Source organism: Mya arenaria, chromosome 15 (genome assembly GCF_026914265.1).
Source record: "Mya arenaria isolate MELC-2E11 chromosome 15, ASM2691426v1".
Classification (NCBI taxonomy): Eukaryota; Metazoa; Mollusca; class Bivalvia; order Myida; family Myidae; genus Mya; species Mya arenaria.
The window spans coordinates 48,925,060-48,947,143 of record NC_069136.1 but is presented as its reverse complement, the minus strand read 5'-3'; the positions used below and the strand labels follow the sequence as shown (position 1 = coordinate 48,947,143).

Below are 22,084 nucleotides of genomic sequence, written 5' to 3'. Positions count from 1 at the left end.
ACAGATATGCTTAAAAACAACTAATAAAATTAACATTCAAATATAAGGTCCAAAATATGGGCTTTTTCAGTAAGTGAGGCCCTGTTTTACGTTTTTACTTACCTAACTTAGGGTTTTAGCCATAATTAAAAGGAGAGAGTGCTGCTGAAAAAGGGACAGGGTGTTAAGGGGAAAGAGGGCACATTTAATCAAGTATGACTCGAACATTATGAATTTTGCAGAAAATGTTAGAAATTGGCAAAAGAAGGCAAAAGTATGCTTTGAAGAGGACAGGGTGAAGAATTCCATAGCCCTTCAGCTTAAACCCTTTTTTACAGTTTTAGAAGGAAGCAGCACATTTTGACACCACCACAGAAACATAGCTGTGCACATGGAAAGTTTGCTTTAAATCAAGTGCACCTACCAGTGCACGCTGCCTTGCAATTACATTTATCAACGGTATTCATATGTCTTCATACTTTTTCAAGCCCCATTTTGATGGGGAAGGTAAGGCTGTGTAGTTGTTAAACATCTGTCCTCATATGTGTCCACTCTGGTAGGTTGGACGCAATATATCTATATATAGAGGGACAAGATATTGATTGGGATGTTTATCGAGATGACAGACTGAAGTCACACATCATGCATATGAGAGGAAGTGGGGATACAGTAAGGGTTTTATCCAATACTGTCCTCCCATTACCAAACTGGAAGAGTTTTCTGAAAAACGACAAAAACAAAAGCAGTTTATTCAACGTTTTGTCAAAATCCATAGCAGGCATGAAGACAACCAACATTGTTCTGACGACATTGGAACAAACTGGCCTTCAGGCACAAAGAGAGCAAAATGAAAATGCCGAAATACAACAGGTAGACACTTTAAGCATAGAGGCATGTACAAAAGAAGAAGTCGACTACAGGATGTTGCTACACACAATTCATGCATTTAGCATTGGATACACAGGAATATGCATAACATCAACAGACGACGCAGATGTGGTTGTTCTTGCCGTGGCAATAGCCAGTATGTACAGAGATGCTAGAATATGGATTGCCTATGTTCATAACAAGAATCTTGGATATATACCCGCACATCTGATTGCAAATGACCTTGGGTCAGTTAGAAAATGGGGTCTTCTATTTCTACATGCCGTGACTGGATGTGATTATGTCTCCCCCTTTTCAGGAATTGGAATGAAAAGTGCATTCAATATTTGGAAAGACACAGCCAGAATGGCATAACCTGTTCAAGTACTTATCATCAGCCTCAGAAGTTTCATCTGATGATTAGAAACTCAAGCGTTTTGTTGTACTATTATATAGTAAAACGTCATCTTTTGAAAGGGTTACGGACGCCAGGAAGCATATGTTTGCCTACAGCAATAAGAGAGTTGACCTTAAACCACCCACAAGAAATGCACTTACCCAGCAAATATCGCGTGTAGTCTACTATAGTGGATCAATAAAGTGACATATGTTTAACAAATCCCCAGCCATACCTTACCCATCTGAATGGGGCTGGACAAAGTATGAAGACGTATGAATACCATTATGGTCAACACTTGATTAAATGTAATTGCAAGGCATCGTGCACTGGTAGGTGCAAATGCTTTAAAGCATATTTGCCATGCAATCTCATTAAAATCATATCGTGACGTTCACTTCATTTCATTACGTTATGTACGATCTGAGAACATGACGTTAGCGGTCACCTCAAGTTAACCTTTATAACTTGCATATTCATAAGCATGTGCACGAAATCATGTCCAATGATAACGTTCGTAACGTAGCAGGTTTGGTTGAAACTTTAAATGGCGTCGTTGGTGACGATGCTGACCCGGGATCTCCCTGCCCGCTTTAACAATTTCTTTCCGAAAATCAGTGACTGTTAGCCTTTGATAAATTAACGAAGCGTGAAATAAATAACAAGGTCAAGGATGACAGTTAAGTTGAATCGGAAAACGACAATATAAACTTAACTGGATTATAGAAAGTTATATAATGCTTTTAAACGAGAGCATATCGTGTAAATGGATAAATAACATTATTAATTACACCCATAGATGATACACCACTACAAACCTGATGTGATGTTTTGAATTTGACAATGTAATACAAATTCGCGAGCACGAGCAACATCGTTGTCTAGATTCCTGGACCTGAACTTCGTTCTCAGACGTTAATCACGTTGATTGACCAGTTAAATGCTGAAAGTTAGTCATTATTTGCACATATCTATGCTTACAAGTGTTCATATTGATACATTGTTAATGTTATATGTAAACACCTAAGTATAGCATGTGTAAAATATCATCTATGCTAATCATGTTGCACAGTAAATGTTACTGTAAGCCAGGTAAGTTTTAACTTGACTTGTATTTAATTGTGTAAAGCTCAGTCGGGTTTTTTCGTTATTTTTACGAGGGAAACCCCTGTGGTATAAACTGTTTTTACTGCATTGCAGCGGCAATATTTTGGAACTTAGAAGAGTGAGGTTCATTTAATAAAAAATAAGATTTTTTTTATATTATCTTTTATTAGGAGAAGGATGTATCATCAAACAGGTTTTAAGATAATATGAAAAACCCAGGAGGCTGGGAGCCTCTGCATTCTTCTATTTTTCAGAGAATGCCCAAAAAAATATTTTGATTGAAGAGTAAAGACTGAATCAGGTGAATAATATGAATATTTTGTGGGGTATTTCATTTAAGTTATACTTAGAAATGTGAATTAGGGTGTTATTGTTTATGATTATCATTCTAAATATTAATAATTTATACATTGGACATAACTGGTTTCACCTTTGCCAACCCGACATCAGGTTTTGATATTTGGGAAGTGTTTCGGCTGATAAAATGGAAGATTTTAAAATCTACTTCATCATCATATTCACTAATCACATCATTCGAGCGGAGTATTTTGCGATATTGATAAAATACTGAGCGCACATAGCAGTGGGAATTTTTTTTTACAAAAAAAACAACTTTCTTTTGTTACAAAAAACAACAACCTTCTTTTGTACACATCTGATAAACTGGTTAAAAGCAGTCAACAGTTGGGTGTTTAGATGCTTTCAACACCTAAACTTTTTTTACTTAATTAATTGAGGCATTATATTTCACTTAAGAGAAACTTCTATCATATTTCGATTTCTTTTATAGTTTATACATGTAATGGAACAATCTGTAAAGAAAACATAGATTCTCTTTCAGCCAAAATAGAGGGAGGATGAAGTGACTTAATTATTCTCAAACGTCTGTATCTAACTCGGTGATTTGATTAATTATACTTCAAATATATAGGAAAAATAAATGAGATCATCGTATTCTGGAAGCAGTTTATTAAATAAAATAGATTTACCCGATATATGTAGCCTTAGTGTTCAAAACTATATTTTGTCCATTGGGATGGCAGTACTTTTCAAATCTAGTAAACATTTATTAAGGTAAATCAGCATTCAGTACTTATTGATTTAATGAAGTGAATCAGTAGGTTTGAACAGAAGCTGGGTCAGTTGACAAAATATCATCTCAAACACTAAGCTGCTAAATGGTGTGTCTGTCACATTAAGACATATTATTTTGGTAAATTCAAACTAATAAACTTTAACCATAACATAAACATAACATAAAGAGACACATTTAATACAACAATTAACAAATAAAATAGTTAATGATTGGTGACAAACTGTATTCATGTGCAGTATATATAGCTAATGAAGTGAATGTCACTGATCTGTATAAATGATTAAATTCATCATAGCTGATCATGTTTAATGTGAACTTCAAATATTTTGACTCCTGATTTCTTTTTTCTTAACATATTGGTTTACATAATGGTTGCTGTTATGAGGCAGCCAGAGTCCCAGTTGTTCTGCACTTCCATAGTGTACCTTAAAAATGAATTTAAAGAATAGTTGAATAAATAAATTCTTGATAAATGCTTAGCTACATCAGTGTTGTGTTTTGGATTCTAAGTAATAAAAAATGTTAAGTCATCTAATATGATTTACTTTAAATTTCTTCACTGATTTCCCTCTTTGACAGAGTGAAAGAATAATACTTAACAAGTATATTTCCAGACTTGAAATGTAATATCATTCAAATTTTTACAAAAAAAGCTTTTTTTATCTTTACACAAATATTGCAAACACATGGAATCCAAAGATGCTTTAATCAGTAACTTCAAGTAGTATTATATCTACCTATTTTCTATTCCTTAAATAAAATTAAAAAGAAATTTTGATGAAAATTTTAATTGAATATGTATTCACCTGTTCTGTTTGTGCCTAAGGATTACCATATGGATATGGTAAATACAGGAACACCTTCTTCTCAGACTTTTAGACAGCTGGACTTCCTGAATTATTCAACTAAAAGCAATAAGTTGTCAAAAAACACACACATTCATTTCACGTCATGTCAATGTAACATTAGTTAGTAACTTATTCTGCACACAAGAACATGTACATAAAAAATGTATTCTTTAAATAAGCAGTGAAATTATAATTACTTGTTTTAATATTAGTGTAGATCTATTTTTTAAGAATGTATTATTGTGGACAAGTACATCAGTAACATTCATCAATGGGACAAGATTAAATACACTTGGAGAGTACTGTATTGCATTTATTAAAGTACAAATACAATGAACAGTTACACACAGATTAAGCAGCACTTACCATCCATGATACCTGATACAGTAACTGCTAAGATATACGTCTGTTCTGTCTGGTTCTGTATGTTGTAACCCACAGTTTTTCTCTAGCCAGCCAATCAGGGCACTGCTTGCAGCGCCCTCTCATTCTGTGATCACGTGGTAGTCATGTGATCACAACAACTGTTAAAATAATCTAAACATTATAAAAATATTCAAATGTTAACTCAACCAGGGAAGATAGCTCAGATCATATTTGTTTCAAACTCTATGAAATGACAGTGTACAAGCTTCAATCTAAGGAATTTTTAAATTAATCTACAACTGCTAATACATTCCAATAAACTCTGCTTGTATCCTAGATGGGGGTCATCTGGTTTCAAATCTTTTATGATATCTGTATTGTAGGATATCCGGTTGGGGAAGAGAACTCAAAGACTCATATTTAAACTGTAAAAAAAATAAAATTACATGGTTATTAATAAATTTCAGCTCATTTATTCAATAGTATTCATCTATGACTGGCATAAATTATTATCATTTACATTATTATTACAATATATTGGCGAAATAAACACTTGGTCTCCGCCAGGGCCTGGTTCACACATCAACTATGATGATCTACAATAATTTACAATATTAAAGTAACCTGCGAGGTTAAGTATGCCGGGTTGAGGCTCGAACCCACGACTGCCGGAACGCTAGCACGACGCTCTACACAACTGAGCTTACCGGGCGGCTGGTTCTTACCCACACACAATACGATTTTGTATTTACGTTTCATATTCCGGTGTTTTTATCAAACTGTTCATTCCAATAATTCTTTCCAAGCAGGCCTTACAGAGTATCGAATGCTGCAGCAGAGTCATAACATTTGTACTTACGAAATGAATAAATAATGTAATATTTTTGGTGAAAATGAAAGTGTCAGTCAACTGGACAAACAGCAAGTTCATAACTTTTCATGGACATCAGAATAACCCGTTAATATTATGGTATTAAACAATTCATTTTTAATATTTTACTCACGCTTATGTATCCGCATCGTTTATAATAGGTCAATAGTTCGTAATATTATGACGCCATTTTGTTTTTTGGTAGTGTTAATTACGGGAATACTTCAGTAATCAATGACACGTAAAAAAACAGTTAAAAGAAAATACAGGATGGAAAGGAATATTTATTATAAACTTAATCCTGTAGCAATCGGTTTACATCTACAAGTGACGGATGCAGGTGTTTACCTCGTAAATAAACGGCTATTGCAGCATCTTAAAATGGTGTCCTTTTAATGGCATTTGGTATACAGAGAGAAAAGTAGTTTCGGAAGAAACCCTGAAAGTTTCATCAAAACGACAGCATTCTGAGCATACGAATTGGCTATTTTTTGTAAAATTGCCATATACTCACAGCTTAATTCGGCCATGACGTTTGGAGAAAATGTTAGCTTCGTGTCTGCCTTCGACGTAACGAGCAATTTCATTGGCTAGTGGAGAGGTCAATCTGAGGTGACCCCTTACGCGAAGTCCTCAGATCCGAATAGCGTAACGTCGTGAAGCGTGTATTGGGGATCTGATTTTAATGAGATTGATTTGCCATGCGTACAATTATATTTCTGTGGTGGTGATTGTACTTCTGCCTTCTAAAACTGTAAGATAAATGACATAATGATAATAAGTGTGTAACATTGACCCTTTGCTAGGGCCTCACACACTGAAAAAGCCCATATATTGGACCTTATGTTTAAATGTTTGTTGTTTTTAAGAATTAATTTTTTATATAAATATAGTTCTTTTTGAGCGTTACAAATAGGAGTTAAGTTAATTCATGAATACATAGTCGTAACTAGTGGCCGTTACATAGACAGTTTGTATATTATGAATTGAACTGCCTTCTCTATTTCATATATGAATGGATGATTTGAAATTTTCGACAAATTACAGTAGCTCAACTTTTATCAAAATTATGTTAAAATTGTATGTGTGCATTTAATTCACCAAGACGACCCGGGTTCGATTCCAGGCCTGGGCCCATGAGAGTTTGGTTAGTGGTCACCAAGCCGGACAACTGGGTTTTCTCCGGGTACTCCGGTTTCCCCCACAACACAAGACCACACTCCGCGCAACATCGTGCCAACGAGAGTGACTTAGTATAAGTTATCATAACTTTTTTCACAATCGTTGTAAAATATATAATGTTTAAACTAAACTAAATTGCAATTTTAATTAATACGTGTCAATATATAATGTGAAGGTTAATTTGACCCTTTCAGGGCCTCATAATGACATATTACACTATAAGAAAATTATAACTATTTCATAAACTTTTCTCCAATTATAATCGATGTCAAAGCAATCAATAAATATAATTAACTTGTAAAAGTATATTATACAAAATGAAACAAAAATCTATATATTATTTATTAATTATATTCCTTATTGGGCACCTCTTCTAGGGCCTCTAAAAAGTAACTATTTTTTTAATCAATCAAAATTCTTGGGGTGTTTTATAAAAAAAAATTGTTAATTAACAGTGTGATGTTATAATTATGTTTCTTGATTTTTATTTGTGTTTTAAACAAATATTTTTAACTTAAGTGCTGTTATTTTACATTGCCCTCCTATATGGGCTTCAGTTAGCATTCATAACCAATTATATTTTCTTAGTTTTTTATGTGAAATATTCCATATAATGTTGTAAGTAATTGTTAACTTTGAAAATGTCAAAAAATAGATACTTTAATTTTAAATAATTCCCTTATGGACCACACCTCTGATAGCCCAAAGACAAACCAGCTGCGGTATATGTCACAATGGTACCCCATAACACTATAAGGGTAAACCATTGCAACATTTACCACCACCGTCTAATGTCCTCAAACCAAAAACAAAACAAAAAAGTATACATTTTTTTGGTATTAGTCTAGTGGGTGCAACAGACCGGCTGAACATAAAAGAACGGGCAAATGTAGTATGAATGAATCAAACTATATGTAATACTAAAAAAACTTTGCCCTTATAGTCCTAATGACTTAGACACTCTTAGTCTTTCTTTTATCGAGTCTTTAATGTAGCAATCTTTGGCATTCTCAGACCGCCATTTGCCATGGCGCTTAAACAATCTATCAGGTATACCACGATACGCAGCAGATGTAGCACCTGCACTCCTTAGAGAATGTAAACAATATTGACTTGTATCCTTAACATGAGGTCTTAATGCATCTAAAAATTAACTTCTAAGGTTGCTGTATGCCAAATGTTTACTATCATTTCTAACTTTGTAACCCGATTTAGTTGTTGTTAAGTTACAAACAACAAACGTATCGGAATCACTTTGAATGTTCGCCCATGAAAAATATCTTTCTAGATTCATAACTGGGCACAAAATAGATCCAGTTCTAACAATAAGGATCCACGCACTATCGTGATATTTATCAGTTTTACTAGACTCTATGAACAAACTCATGTAAACAGGATTAAACACAACATCGTTTCTACGTAACTGTAACAGTTCTGCGCTACGTTAAAAGCCAGCATATGCTAATTGAAATGCACAAATTGTCCTCTGATTTTTAACATTGCCCTCCACAAATAATGTTTCATAAATCTTAGTTAACAAATCAATAGTAACCGGCTCTTTTTTAATAACTGGTTTAGCAAGTTTCCGTTTTGCTGCTTCTAGGATGTTTTTTACTAAACTAGAATCCGTTTGAGAATGGAAATCAAACAGATCATGAAACCATTTTATACTATAGTATGCTTGAACTATCGGACTAGGTGATTTTGCTGACTGAACTAAAGAAGCTAAATACAAAGCCACATGAAACGTCTTAGCAGGCAAGGTCTTCTTACTGTTAAATCCGTTACTCAAAGCCCATTTTGTTCAGCGTTTAAAACATCGAGTGTAATTGGAACACGTATTTCTTGCTCGGGACTCTTTAAGTAAATCCGGCAGCAAAGACTTGTCCACCAAGACTTCAATATCTTCAGCATAACACTGAAAAAATAAATGTAAAAAAGAAAAGAAACTTATTAGTATTTCATAGACGAAATTAAGAGTTATAAATTATGTGTCTTTTTTGATAACTAAAGTTAATAATATCAAATTAAACAACTGTTTCGCTTTATTATATTCATTACTTTATGAATAATTCATTATCTAAATACTATGCATAGATACACACTCATAATAACCAATGTGCCGATACCAGCTCATTGTAATAATATAGCAAACGCCCTAATTTAAAAAAAAACGAATTTATTTATACAACTCATAAAAAGTATATACATGTACATGTCAGCATATAATAATCTAACAAAATACGCTAGATTTACACTATGTGCAGATACCCGCTCATAGTAAACCAATGTGCCGATACCAGCTCATTGCAAAAATTTCGACATACGTCTTACACTAAACTTGAAAAAGTAACTGCATTGCATCTATAAAAGCAAGAGCAGACTTTCAATTCACGTAAAAACTGGTAACTGATCACGTGAATTTAATTCTCAGAGCCAACATATTGAACGTTAGATTTTCCTTCTCGAAAATACCTACTCCGTTTCTGCAAGGGGTATAATATGTCTTATCAGTGAGCAAGAACATCCAATCCTTGACAATTGACCTGAAAATCCCGGACTTATCACATATCAAAATGCAGTAACTTGCCGATTTCCACTCAGGGACAATCAGAACACCACTTGCTTTGCAACTGCGCATTTTTGTAAGCACCCTGGCAACAATTATGACAGGTGGAACAAATAAGCCCAAAACCGAACCCCAGTCATAAGTAAATGCATCAACACCTGACGATTTATAACACCAAAATCTAGAATAAAAAACTGGCAACTTAGCATTGTGTTCCGAGGCGAAAATATATACATCTAACATTCCCCACCTAGCCTGAATCATAGATAAACTGGTATAACTGATACCCCAGTCACTTTTTCGATAACCCTTGACAAATAATCGGCCTTTTCATTCTCATTACGGGAAATTCTAATTCTAAGTGAATAGAATGCCTTGAAGTGATGTTAAAAATCTTCATTGCCAAATCTTGCAAATCTTCTTTCATGGACCCTTTCTGAACTATACTGCAAACGCTAGTATTATCAGTGAACCATTTAATTCTCTGATTACTGGGGTTATGTGTCTTTGATCTTAGCACCCTGTAAACAGCACATAGTTCTCTCCATGTCGAGGATCGAACACTCTCCTCTACAGACCATGTACCATGGGATACCCCATTTACTGTGCCAACTTCAAAACCGGCATAACCTGTTCCTGACGCATCACTATATACAATTATCGAACATACACCCGAATGATCAAGAATTTTAGTATTCAAAAACTTGGTGTTCTCCCAAAATTCTAACTGTAAAATGCTATCCTCAGGTTCGAGCTTGCAAAACATCCATGCTTAAATACCTGGTCATAATTTGAGAAACCGGACCAATAACTATGCTCATGGAAATTATCTGGCCTATAAAACTAGCAACAGTCCGAACAGGGACACGTGACCGATGATTAATCTCATTTAGTGTGACCAAGGCTTTATCTATTCTGCGCTGCGGAATACAGATTGTATATTCAATCATGTTGAAAATTGCACCTAACCATTCAAGTATCTGCACTGGCTCCCAGATCGACTTATCAAATTTGGCCACAAGGCCGGAGTACAGCAGATCTTGTTTTATATCAAAGCTGTCTAGTACTACCCAAACTACCTGAAGTTCCAAAACCGTAATCTAAGAACATAATCACCTTTTTTCCCTCGCCCCGCCATTTTGCTATTAGGGGACGAGTAAATTTTGTATATAAAAAGGGTGCCACACCTAATTCAAATGGTAAAACTAAAAATTTGTAATATGAAGTATGACCATTTTCATCGGTGAATGAAAATCCTAAATAATCTGTATGCTCAGAATAAATATCTAAAAGGTGATATGCAGAATGTATATCAGATTTAATCATCCAGCTACCCTTTACTAAATACATCAAAGCAAGCCTGAGATCTTCATATTTGATACATTGTTTCCATACATGTTTATTCACCATTCTTAAATCCAGAATTAAACGTTATTTACCGTTATTTTATACGGATACAGAAAGAGGGTTTACAACAGTAGGTACATGCAAGCATTTTTCAATCAAATTCCTATACAATAAATCATTAATTGCTTGTGCAACAAACGCACTCTCTTTCAATGCCGAAGCATTATTTCTCATTATTAATTTTATTTTTAGGTAAGATATAAAAGGGAATTTCGTACCCAAAAAATATAGTGTCTAGAATAAACTGGCTTGCTCCTATACTCTCCCAGAATTTAAAATGCTCTTTTAACCTATTTCTAACTATGATTTCTTTTTGACCTTGCTCGTAAACAAAAAAGTCATCCGTGAAACGGTCCCGATCATAAGTAAAAGTTCTAAAATTAGAATACTCACCTTGAATCTCACTGTCAGGATTTCCTGTTATATGGAACGTATCACTTTCTAGCGGGTAGTTGGTGAATGGACAATTTCGTCTGATGTGGTTGGCTTCTCCGCAAGCGAAACTGGGTCCGTAGTTGCCTCGAAAGGAATAAGGCTTCCCCCCGTACTGCTGTGTAGACTGTTGAAGAAACGGATGCCCGGTTTCGGTGACCTGTGAACCAAGCACTCAAGTAGACCCAGTGCTATCAGAATAACCATAAGCAACAGCAGGTTTGGATTTCTTCTTCTTGATGGACTTGTTCTTCCTCTTTTTGATGGCTCGAGATTCAGCTTTAGTGAGACGGGATTCATCTTCCGTGGCACTTGCGAGAGGGTGCGACTCGTATTCACGCACGCTCGTCCAACCGCCCTCACTTCCGTCGGCAATGCGAATGTGTATGTTCCGGACACGAAGCTTCTCACGTACCTCAGACGGCAGTTCCGAAGCATATTCGAGTTCAATATCTTTAACAGCCCAATCCAACTGCTTCAAGTTATCGTCAATTGCCGAGTAAAATTCGTACTGCAAACGGTTTCCTTCAAACCTCCAATTAATGTCTTTTTCGGTTTTTAACTTTTTTAAATCACTTGCTGAGACAGAATTTTCACGTACCTCGTCTTTCAATGACGAAAGGTCCCTTTTAAGTCCTCGCAACTCGATCAAAATTTCGTGAAAACTATCGTTTGTATCACGTGTTGGAGTTCCACCACCGTTTTGCTGCATTATCGATAAGCGAAAAAATTAACGTCTGTATACAGCTGTACCCAAAGGCTGAATGGAGATAACACACTACAAACGCACGAAATCCTCGTGCTTTTCCTGTACAAAACTAGCGACACCTATCAGAGGCATACAACCAAGAGAAATCAATTTTTGTCTAATTTGTAAACTTGAACGACAAAAATAACATTTATATCTTATTTTGTTACAGAGTTAATTCGAGGTACGTTGTTAGAGCCTCAATTGTGAGAGACATGTCCACTACCATGCGTGTCTCCTGAACTTAAATGAAAGAGGATGCTTTGTACTACAACTATGTCAAATTTGGTGCTTCTTACAGAAAGTGCACAATTAGGCCCTGTTTTGTCACATATATAGCCAAGTATATATTAACGTATATATTTAGCAGATGTATATTGAAATATAAATTTAAGTCAAGTTCAATTTCTACGGTTGGTACATATAAGTAAACAATATATATACTTTAAATTTAAATCTGTTTATACAACCGTATTTAATTGCATATTTTCACAACGCGAATGATGTATGTTGCTTTACTGAAGTATGCTTTTCATAACATTATGGAGGGAATAAAGTATATCAAAGTATATATTTAGTATATGATTAGTGAAATATCGTTTTTATCTCCAGTCGCAACGCCAAGCTTAACGGGTGGTAAGTAAAAAATGGATCTTTTAAACGTTTACTGTGTTGTTTGCGCTAATATATTCAGTCCATATTTAAATAATTATAAATATTGCAATCTACCTTATTTAATTACATATTGTCGTAACGTGATTGCTGTATGTTGCGTTATTGTAATTTGCTTTTCATAATATGATGGGTGAAACAAAATATATGAAGTTAACGTATATATTTAGCAGATGTATATTGAAATATAAATTTAAGTCAAGCTCAATTTCTACGGTTGGTACATATAAGTAAACAATATATATACTTTAAATTTAAATCTGTTTAGATATTTTATCCAACCGTATTTAATTGCATATTTTCACAACGCGAATGATGTATGTTGCTTTACTGTAGTTTGCTTTTTATAACATTATGGAGGGAATAAAGTGTATAAAAGTATATATTTAGTATATGATTAGTGAAATGTCGTTTTTAGCTCCAGTCACAACGCCAAGCTCGACGGTTGGTAAGTAAAAAATGGACCTTTTAAACGTTTACTGTGTTGTTTGCGCTAATATATTCAGTCGATATTTAAATAATTATAAATATTGTAATCTTCCTTATTTAATTGCATATTTTCATAATGTGATTGCTGTATGTTGCGTTATTGTAATTTGCTTTTCATAATATGATGGGTGAAACAAAATATATGAAGTTAACGTATATATTTAGCAGATGCATATTAAAATATAAATTTAAATCAATCTCAACTTCTACGGTTGGTACATATAAGTAAACAATATATATACTTAAAATTTGAATTTGTATAAATATTTTATAAAACCGTATTTAATTGCATATTTTCATAACGCGAATGATGTATGTTGCTTGACTGTAGTTTGTTTTTGATAACATTATGGAGGGAATAAAGTGTATAAAAGTATATATTTAGTATATGATTAGTGAAATGTCGTTTTTAGCTCCAGTCACAACGCTAAGCTCGACGGTTGGTAAGTAAAAAATAGATTTTTAAACCGTTTACTGTGTTGTTTGCGCTAATATATTCAGTCGATATTTAAATAATTATAAATATTGTAATCTTCCTTATTTAATTGCATATTTTCATAATGTGATTACTGTATGTTGCGTTATTGTAATTTGCTTTTCATAATATTATGGGTGAAATAAAATATATGAAGTTAACGTATATATTTAGCAGATGTATATTGAAATAAAAATTTAAGTCAAGCTCAACTTCCTTTTACGGTTGGTACATATAAGTAAACAATATATATACTTTAAATTTAAATCTGTTTAGATATTTTATAAAACCGTATTTAATTGCATATTTTCATAACGCGAATGATGTATGTTGCTTTACTTTAGTTTGCTTTTCATAACATTATGGAGGGAATAAAGTATATCAAAGTATATATTGAGTATATGATAAGTGAACTATCGTTTTTAGCTCTAGTCACAACGCCAAGCTCGACTACAACGGTTCGTAAGTAAAAAATGGACTTTTAAATTTTTTACAGTATTGTTCGCGCTGATATATTCACTCGATATTTAAATAATTATAACTATTGTAAATTATCATATTTAATTGCATACCTTCATAACATGAATGATGTATGTTGCCTGATCCGAGTTTGCCTTTTCATAACATTATGGAGGAAATAAAGTATTTCAGAGTATATCTTTAGCAGATGTACATTAAAGAATCGTTTTCAACTACGGTCACTACATGTTCGATATTGACGGCGTGTGACTGTTAACTATATGGTTGGAAATCTAAAAGTTCAAATTATAATTTTAAGTATCATATAAGAATTTGTATCTACGAAGAAATAAGAGGTATTTGGTATATTGTTTTAAAACTTTGATATTGTGTGGCACGTATTTTTATATTTGTTAGGTTTCTTCAGGACTACAGTGTCAAGTACCGAAGGTAAACATAAGCGAAACACGTACAATGGCGAAACATTACTTATTACATTGTAAAATCCGGAAATGTTTAAGTTCATATCTTAAATTAAATTGATCATTTAACATACAGATAATTTCTTCTGAACTATATAAGGTTTAAAGTTATATTTACCCTTTGTCCAGACAATCTAGGATGACATCACATCGTTCTAGCATTTTTTATTTTCTGTAACATACCATGTAAACGACGGCACATGTCGATAATCCAAATTATATTATATATATAATCAGTCTCACAAGGCATAAAAATATATATATATATATATATTCATAAGTCACTATAGCAGGAAAAATGTAAATCAGTAACAATATAATAATTGATAAGGTTTAAAGTTATATTTACACTATGTCCAGACAATCTAGGATGACATCACCATCGTTCTTACGTTTTTCATTTTTTGTAACATTACATGTAGACGATGGCAGATGTCGTTATTCCAAAATATATCAAAAATATATATATATGTCAATCACTTTATTTTGCCAGTGAGCTCGTCCGTCCTTTCGTTATCATCCGACCGTGTCTGTGGTGACGCTGTTGCGTTGTTGCGCTATATTTGTATTTCTTATTTTAACTGACGTAGACCTTTTTCAAATTATAGTGATATTTTGAAAGTTTGTTTCATACATAGATGGAACAAATACATCCTTAAGGATATTATGTGTTTTAAAAATTTATTTGCAGTAATAATATGTTTACAATCAGTCTCACAAGGCATAAATGGAAGGATCTCCCAAATAAGATTAACCACTATTAATACAATTGTTTTGAATATACCAAAACGATGAATAAATGTCGAAAACAATGATTCTTATAAAGGATACAGAGATAATTTGAAAGAAAGGTGTAGAAAGCACGGTATTCCTACCTTTTGCGACGAAAGTGGATTACAGTAAATCTTTAAGCAACCACCAGTCATTTAATGTTTTACGTTTACAGCTATTAAATACACGATTATAATATTGTTACCAGTAATTTTCCATAAATGCATTATTTAGTAAGTAATTAAAGGTTAATCACTCAAAATGTATGTTTGTTGTACATGCTCTTGTTCGTTTGTATTTGTAGGTCATGCCATGACAAACCTCATTGATTATCTCGGATCGGAAATAATACAGAGCCATAGCTCTTCACAGTATGATAGTTGGAGTGCTCGCAGGGCAATCGATGACGATTTCGGATCTTGTGACTGTGAACTATGTGATTGCTGTTTTGGAAGTATCAACGAAGCCGAAGCATGGCTAAGTATAGATCTTGGACGACCCCACCCAATTAGCACGATTAAGCTCTACGCAGCTAGTGAGGGTATGACTCTGTTATGTTGACCGTTAATGGTTAAGTTGATATGTTAAATGCTTTTAACTCTTTTGATAATACGTACACTTCTATTAACAATCCATTTAGAAACGTTTGTTTTTCGTTTCTGAAATATTGATTCAAGAAATACATCTGTTGTTTTATTGCTCACAAACTTCGTTCGTTTGTTATGTTGCATTAAGCAGTTTATTCTAAGTATGTCTTCCTTGCTAAATTTGGCCCCCATACTACATTGCAATGAAATACAAACAAAAAGGAACAACAAGAAGAGAGCAATAACATCCCGTTTAAGTTAGGCTGTAATATTAACTATTTTGTCTCTGATCTGATTTGCCTTAAAAGAAAATATAGCCAGTTTGTTTAACAACGATTTATTCGTAGAGTTAAGAAGAGTAATAAGTTTTAATATACTAAGTCGTGTTCGATAAAAATTAGGTATATCATGATCTCTTAAGTGTTTATATCTATCACATATCAGTACAAAAAGATATTCATCTTCAATGTCATTCAATGAACATACATCACATCTCCTTTCATGTCGGGGAATGTTCCTATAACATCCTTCTTCTATTTTAAGCCTGTGAGAGGATAATCTTAATTTGCTAAACGCTTATAGAGGATGATACTAGACCACTCTGTTTCAAAACATCTTGTTCATGTTCAGGAAGCATTGATATCAATGAGCAAGTGTTGAGAGATAACAAACAAACTGTACACTAACAAATCATCTTTCTTGATCAGAAATCAGCTACCGTCATCTCGGAGGGTTTAAAATATACTTTGCTAACGATCGATCCATCAATTCTTCGATTGACGACCTGAAATTTTTTATGGCGTATGAGGACAAAAATACAACATACCGCAACGTTCACGTAATAAATTTCGATAAAGTGCATTGTGCAAGACAAATCACAGTGCTGCGACATGGGACGCTTACTATCTGTGAACTCCTTGTTTATAGCAAAGGTAAATGCATGTGAAAAAGGTGTATTCACAAAATATTTATGCAACAGATATATTGAAATTAATTCATATTTTCAGTGTATACCCAAACATATATCAATAATACTATATTATCGTTATTTGTTTTGGTAACTGTCATTTTTGTGCAGTTTTTTTGTGTCCATTTATTTTCTAAATATTAACGTTTCATTTTCCTGTGACTGCATGCATCCCTTTAGAAATACTCGCTACTGGCAAATCGCCATCGCATAAGCGTTGTCCGCTATTTATTTGTCCATCAGTATCTTATTCATCTTAATCTGTTTGATCTGTTAATTGCTTTTTTTTCAAATAGTAGGTAAATACATTGCATTTCGTATCTGATGTTTCATTGTTTTACAGACAGTGACTTGCACACCGTGAACTGTCCTGAAATTCCGCCCCCTCCAATCTCCAGTGAAGCCCCACCTTCGAATATCACTATTGCAGTACACAAGACATTTACAGGTAAGTAAAAAGTTAGTTTAACACAAACGTCATATGAACTTATCTTTCTGTTGGCGTTACGCATCTCACATTTTTCGGAATGTTCCAATTGGGCTTATGTTGGTCTGGCTGCTGTTATAAAATTGTTCTGAAATGAATGTGTTTGGAGATTTATATTGTCTACATTTTGAATGGACGAGACAAATTTAAATTTCTTAAAACAGGTATATCATGATTGACCTTCTTGAGGTGGAAGGGGCACCTAGTTGTCCTATTGGAACACTGTCAACGAAGGTTGTTAATATAATATAGCTAAATATTTAACAAATGTGTAGACACCAAAACAGTCATGTTTCTGGTTTCTCGACCGGCCCTGTATTATTACCCCCCCCCCCAATCCTCGAACTTAAAATAACATGGAAGTGTATTCCTTTTGTTGGAAGTAAAGTGTCCACATTTTATATCCCGCCTATTTCATGCATAAATTAGGTGTACTCGTGGGTAGACATTTGTGCTTTATCAATAATGTTGACATTTGTGCTTTATCAATAATGTTTTGAAATTGTTTGGTTGTAAGGTGTAATTTTGTTATGGTGAATATGCCATAACTGAACAAGATTATTTCATATTTATTTACTGAAGGTGGAGCTACAGTCAACGTGTTACTCATTGCAAGCGTCGCCGCTGGCTTGTTTGTGGCTACATGCATTGCAGCAGTGTCCATCTTTATATTCTTCAAGCACAAGCAACACAAATTATTGCAGTAAGAATGTTTGAATGTTCAAAAGTATTCTTGTGACACATAAGTTTAATCCATTCGATGTTATATTTCAATATCTACGCTCGCGTCTCCATCAATTGGATCGGAAGTGATTTGCGCGTGCGCGCTGGCTAATATAGAGACATTAAAGGTTCAATGTAACAGTTAGTATATATCATGTAAAAACTAAATGATTAAGGTTGACGGAGCGAGCGAGTCGTTCTTAGTCATTTTAATTTTATATAATATGTCCAAACTGACTTAGTTTATAACGGGGTTTCAGCATGCGGAGAACCAATTTAAGACGTCCTGTTTGTTAAGTTTTATAACTGTAATTCTTAACAATTCAAAATTAATCATGAAATTTAATAAAAACCCTAAGGCGATCAAATTGGCAGGAAATGTAGGTTAATCTAAGCGAAGATATTCACTATATATTGTTGATTTCTAAACAATTAATAGTTTTAAATACCAAAATAAACAGTAACTATAACGTAGAACCAGAGATTTTAGAAAAATCGAAATTACATCATACTTTTTTTAATATTGTCTGTGTAATTTAAATACTGTTCGAGGATTTGGAACTTCAAAATCGGTAGATTGAACCTCATCTTATTTTACTGTTCAGCGGACTTGATTTCTATCATTTAAAACCTTAGACAAATAGAGCTTTGATATTAAATTATCATTATTGCCGAAATAAGGAGATACAATACTACGTATCGTAGAAAGGAATTTGGTTTTTCAAACTCATTCGATCAATTGAATCATCAGAAATTTCACTTGTAATAAAATAAAACGATTCTGTCTGTAAATCCTTATAAAAACACGCCACCCATGTTGAATTTTTCGTGCAGAAAGAATGCACAAAGAAGAATTACTGTAAACGCATAGAAAATGTCCAAGGTCTTAATAAGTTCAATGACAAGATGACCATTTTCATTATTATTTCATTTGTTCAAGTTCCAACAATTGACTCCTACCGCAATGACAATACTGACTCAGTGAAACAACCGACGCACCAAACTATCTTAAAATGTGTTGTTTGTGCAGTTATCATCGTAACCCGAGTTCTGCTTGGGCATTTTTGAAAGACAACTACTAGAAACGAGACATAATATAAGATTCAAAGCTTCCTTCTGTACACTGTCGTGATTGTTATGTTTTGTTAGTATTCTTCTAGTTTATTCTTCTACTTTATTTGGTCTACTATGTACAATTACCATAGTTTATCCTTTGATTGCGTTCATACTTGATATATCCATTTTCGTACACCAGAGTGATGATGCTATGCGTACCACGTTAGATTTGTCATTATCAAACATCAGATAAATGAGAATGTGTATATCTTGAATTTGATGATGTTGTTTAAATATTGTTAAAAACAGAGAACAAACAATTTGTACCAAGAATTTCAGTATATTTAAAAAGCCTGTCTTGTCATCGCATGTCAACATTTTTTTATTTCAGATTGACTGCATCAATGGAACAAAACGGTACGTTATGGTTAGAGGTCATAATGAGACAAAAAAAAACAACACGGGAACTTTGAAGCGTTAAATACAAACTAATTCTGTTGAATAAAAATGAAATATATCACACTGATTTTGCTTGGGAAAAAACTATTATCTTTTCGAAATGTTTTAATTTTTTAACTTTAAATAAAATTCATTTTACAATAAATCAATTCGATTCGAATTGTATATATAATGTGAATTTAATATGTTGACGACGACTTAGGCTTTGCAATTTTTATTCAAAACAGGTTCAATAAGTTCGGGTCATTACGATGAATTGTCAATTGATTTAGAAACTGAGTGTTCTAGGGAATCTTCATTAAACTCTCCGTACCACCTACCTGACGACGACAACGACGCGATACCATGCGGTGGAAGCAGTGCGATTTATGTCGTCGGCGGAATATTAGACAATGACCATTATGACAGTATAAACAGCGATCTCCATACACCGCAGTTTGTATCTACAGAAGACGGAAGCGACACTAGTTACGCATTTGGCCGGATTTCACAGAACTGTGAAACTTACAATGAACCTTCTACAGACCAATAGTGTATATATTCAAGTAAAAAGACGATACCAGTTGTAGGAATCCTTTATGGAGATATATGTGTAGAACAGTCAGACAATGTAAACCACTGCACATAGCATGTATACTATTAACATCATCAGCATTTAATTGTTAAAAAATACAGGGTTTTCAAATTTTGACAAGATCAGATATGTGGGAAGCAATGGTTGGACTGCAAAAGCTTACCTGCGATGTGATTGTTAGGAAACTTGTGTTTTTACACAAGATATTAAGCCTTGATTGAAAAGGAACATGTCGAAATATTTTTATACACAGATATTGTCATTACTATCTTGTAACACTTCCATAAAGTACGGTTTTATTCCATATATATGTAACACACTCTGTAAATATGATCTTTATTCTGTTATTAACAATGTTTTAGTAGATCCGACAACATTGCCGAGTAAGTATGTATGGAAAAGAACTGTCAAGCAATTAGTATACGAGACAGAAATGTGGAGATACAGAATGATGACAGACTCTGACTTTGTTCGTTTCAGAATTTTACAACCAACTATCTCTCCGTCAATTGTGTACATGACGTGTTGTCGTGCTGCACATAGAAACTTTATGCACGAGGTTGCAAAACTATGGTGTCGCAGCTGTCGACTTGACTCTTTAACACTTTGTCAAAACTGTAATGTCCAAACCACGGACAAAATTGTTCACCTAGTCTGTGAATGTGCAGCAACAACTGAATTGCGGACTAAATATGTGTGCGCTATTGCATGTTTCGGCATTGAGTTTATATCAGAAATACTTCAATTGGACGAATCCATGTTTACTATGAAACTGATGGATGCACCTTTAGCGCCACTGCTTAACAATAATGAAAATAAGGACTTTCTCCTGATATCGTTCCAATTTATTGGTGACTGTCTGTTATGTGTGTAAATTGTTACGAACATATTGTACTACTGTATGATGACGATGCCCACTAATTGGGATTCTTTGTGGTGACACCTTATTTGTAATAAATAGTTTTTATATTATTTTTTTAAATTACACATTGCTGACATGTTTCCTTGAAATGCTTTAAAAATTAGATATAAATATATTAGTACATATGTATGCATATCTCCTTTTAAGAGGAAATAAAGATTTTGATTTGATTTGATTGATATGTTTTGGCTTCACTACGGTGTTGAGCGCACTTGTTAAAGCTTTAAAAGGTTATTCCACGTTTTATAATATTGCCGTTCGCAAGTTTGTTTAATCGAAATCAAGAACTTCATGGTTCAACAGGTATTTGAATTATGTATTTGATTGTCAATGGTAAAACATGGCGACTCCAAATAGGCCATATGGGCACAAAACAGATATTAACAACATTATTTTTACACTTACAATAGTTCACTGCTATTTTAAATATAAAAAATAAATGCTAATCGTTTAAACATGAACTTATTTTCGATGGCCGATTAGTATCTTTACTCTTATACAATGTTTCATTAAGCATGATTTCCTTTCTATTCCATTGATTGATTTTTCAGAACAAAATTTTACTTTTCTAATTTTTGAAGTTGGCGGGGAAAATCAAATGTCGAATTCGTTGTTGTTGTTTTTTTTCAGTTAAAGTAAAGGATAGAAAACGACAGAACTTAATATTTATAGATACGTGATCTTTTGCCAGTTTTAATGCTCTATAGTTGCCCTCTTGTCTTGTTCATGTTATATTTATTGTGTTATGTTAAAGACGAAGACATTTTATAACAAAAGGTATTCCTATGTCTGTTCTCAGAAGGTTATATAGCTTCAAATATGATGCAAATATCACATACCTAGACTAGTAGTCAGGTGCGTACCTGAAGCATTTTGAAATGTACGCCCGTACACTTGAGAGCGGTGAAAAAAATAAAGGTATTTCTATATTCTGGTCCCAATATGATATATGGGGTTGGAGCGGGACCGATATCCCCTGACGTGGGACATTTTTACTTGCCATTTCGCGGGAACCTTAATTCATTTATACGCCTGATTGTACTGGAGTATGCCTAGGTACGCCCCTAGTAGTGTATTCCGCAAACAACGCGT

At 33.7% G+C, this 22,084-nt stretch overlaps 1 protein-coding gene across 3 annotated transcripts in view; it reads left to right on the top strand.

Moving 5' to 3' along the window:
* Positions 1-21,162, top strand: part of LOC128219753 (uncharacterized) — a 44,027-nt gene extending 22,865 nt beyond the window's left edge. The window contains exons 13-23 of one of the 3 annotated variants that reach the window (XM_052927711.1): positions 12,482-12,505; positions 12,960-12,989; positions 13,444-13,473; positions 13,932-13,967; positions 14,382-14,414; positions 15,522-15,758; positions 16,512-16,736; positions 17,115-17,219; positions 17,841-17,961; positions 19,429-19,454; positions 19,724-21,162. In XM_052927711.1, coding sequence (XP_052783671.1) covers positions 12,482-12,505; positions 12,960-12,989; positions 13,444-13,473; positions 13,932-13,967; positions 14,382-14,414; positions 15,522-15,758; positions 16,512-16,736; positions 17,115-17,219; positions 17,841-17,961; positions 19,429-19,454; positions 19,724-20,028 — 1,172 coding nt within the window. In that variant the 3' untranslated portion in view covers positions 20,029-21,162. The remainder of the gene's footprint in view (positions 1-12,481; positions 12,506-12,959; positions 12,990-13,443; positions 13,474-13,931; positions 13,968-14,381; positions 14,415-15,521; positions 15,759-16,511; positions 16,737-17,114; positions 17,220-17,840; positions 17,962-19,428; positions 19,455-19,723) is intronic. The other 2 variants (XM_052927712.1, XM_052927713.1) reach the window with 2 other exon arrangements.
* Positions 21,163-22,084: the final 922 nt, after the last annotated feature.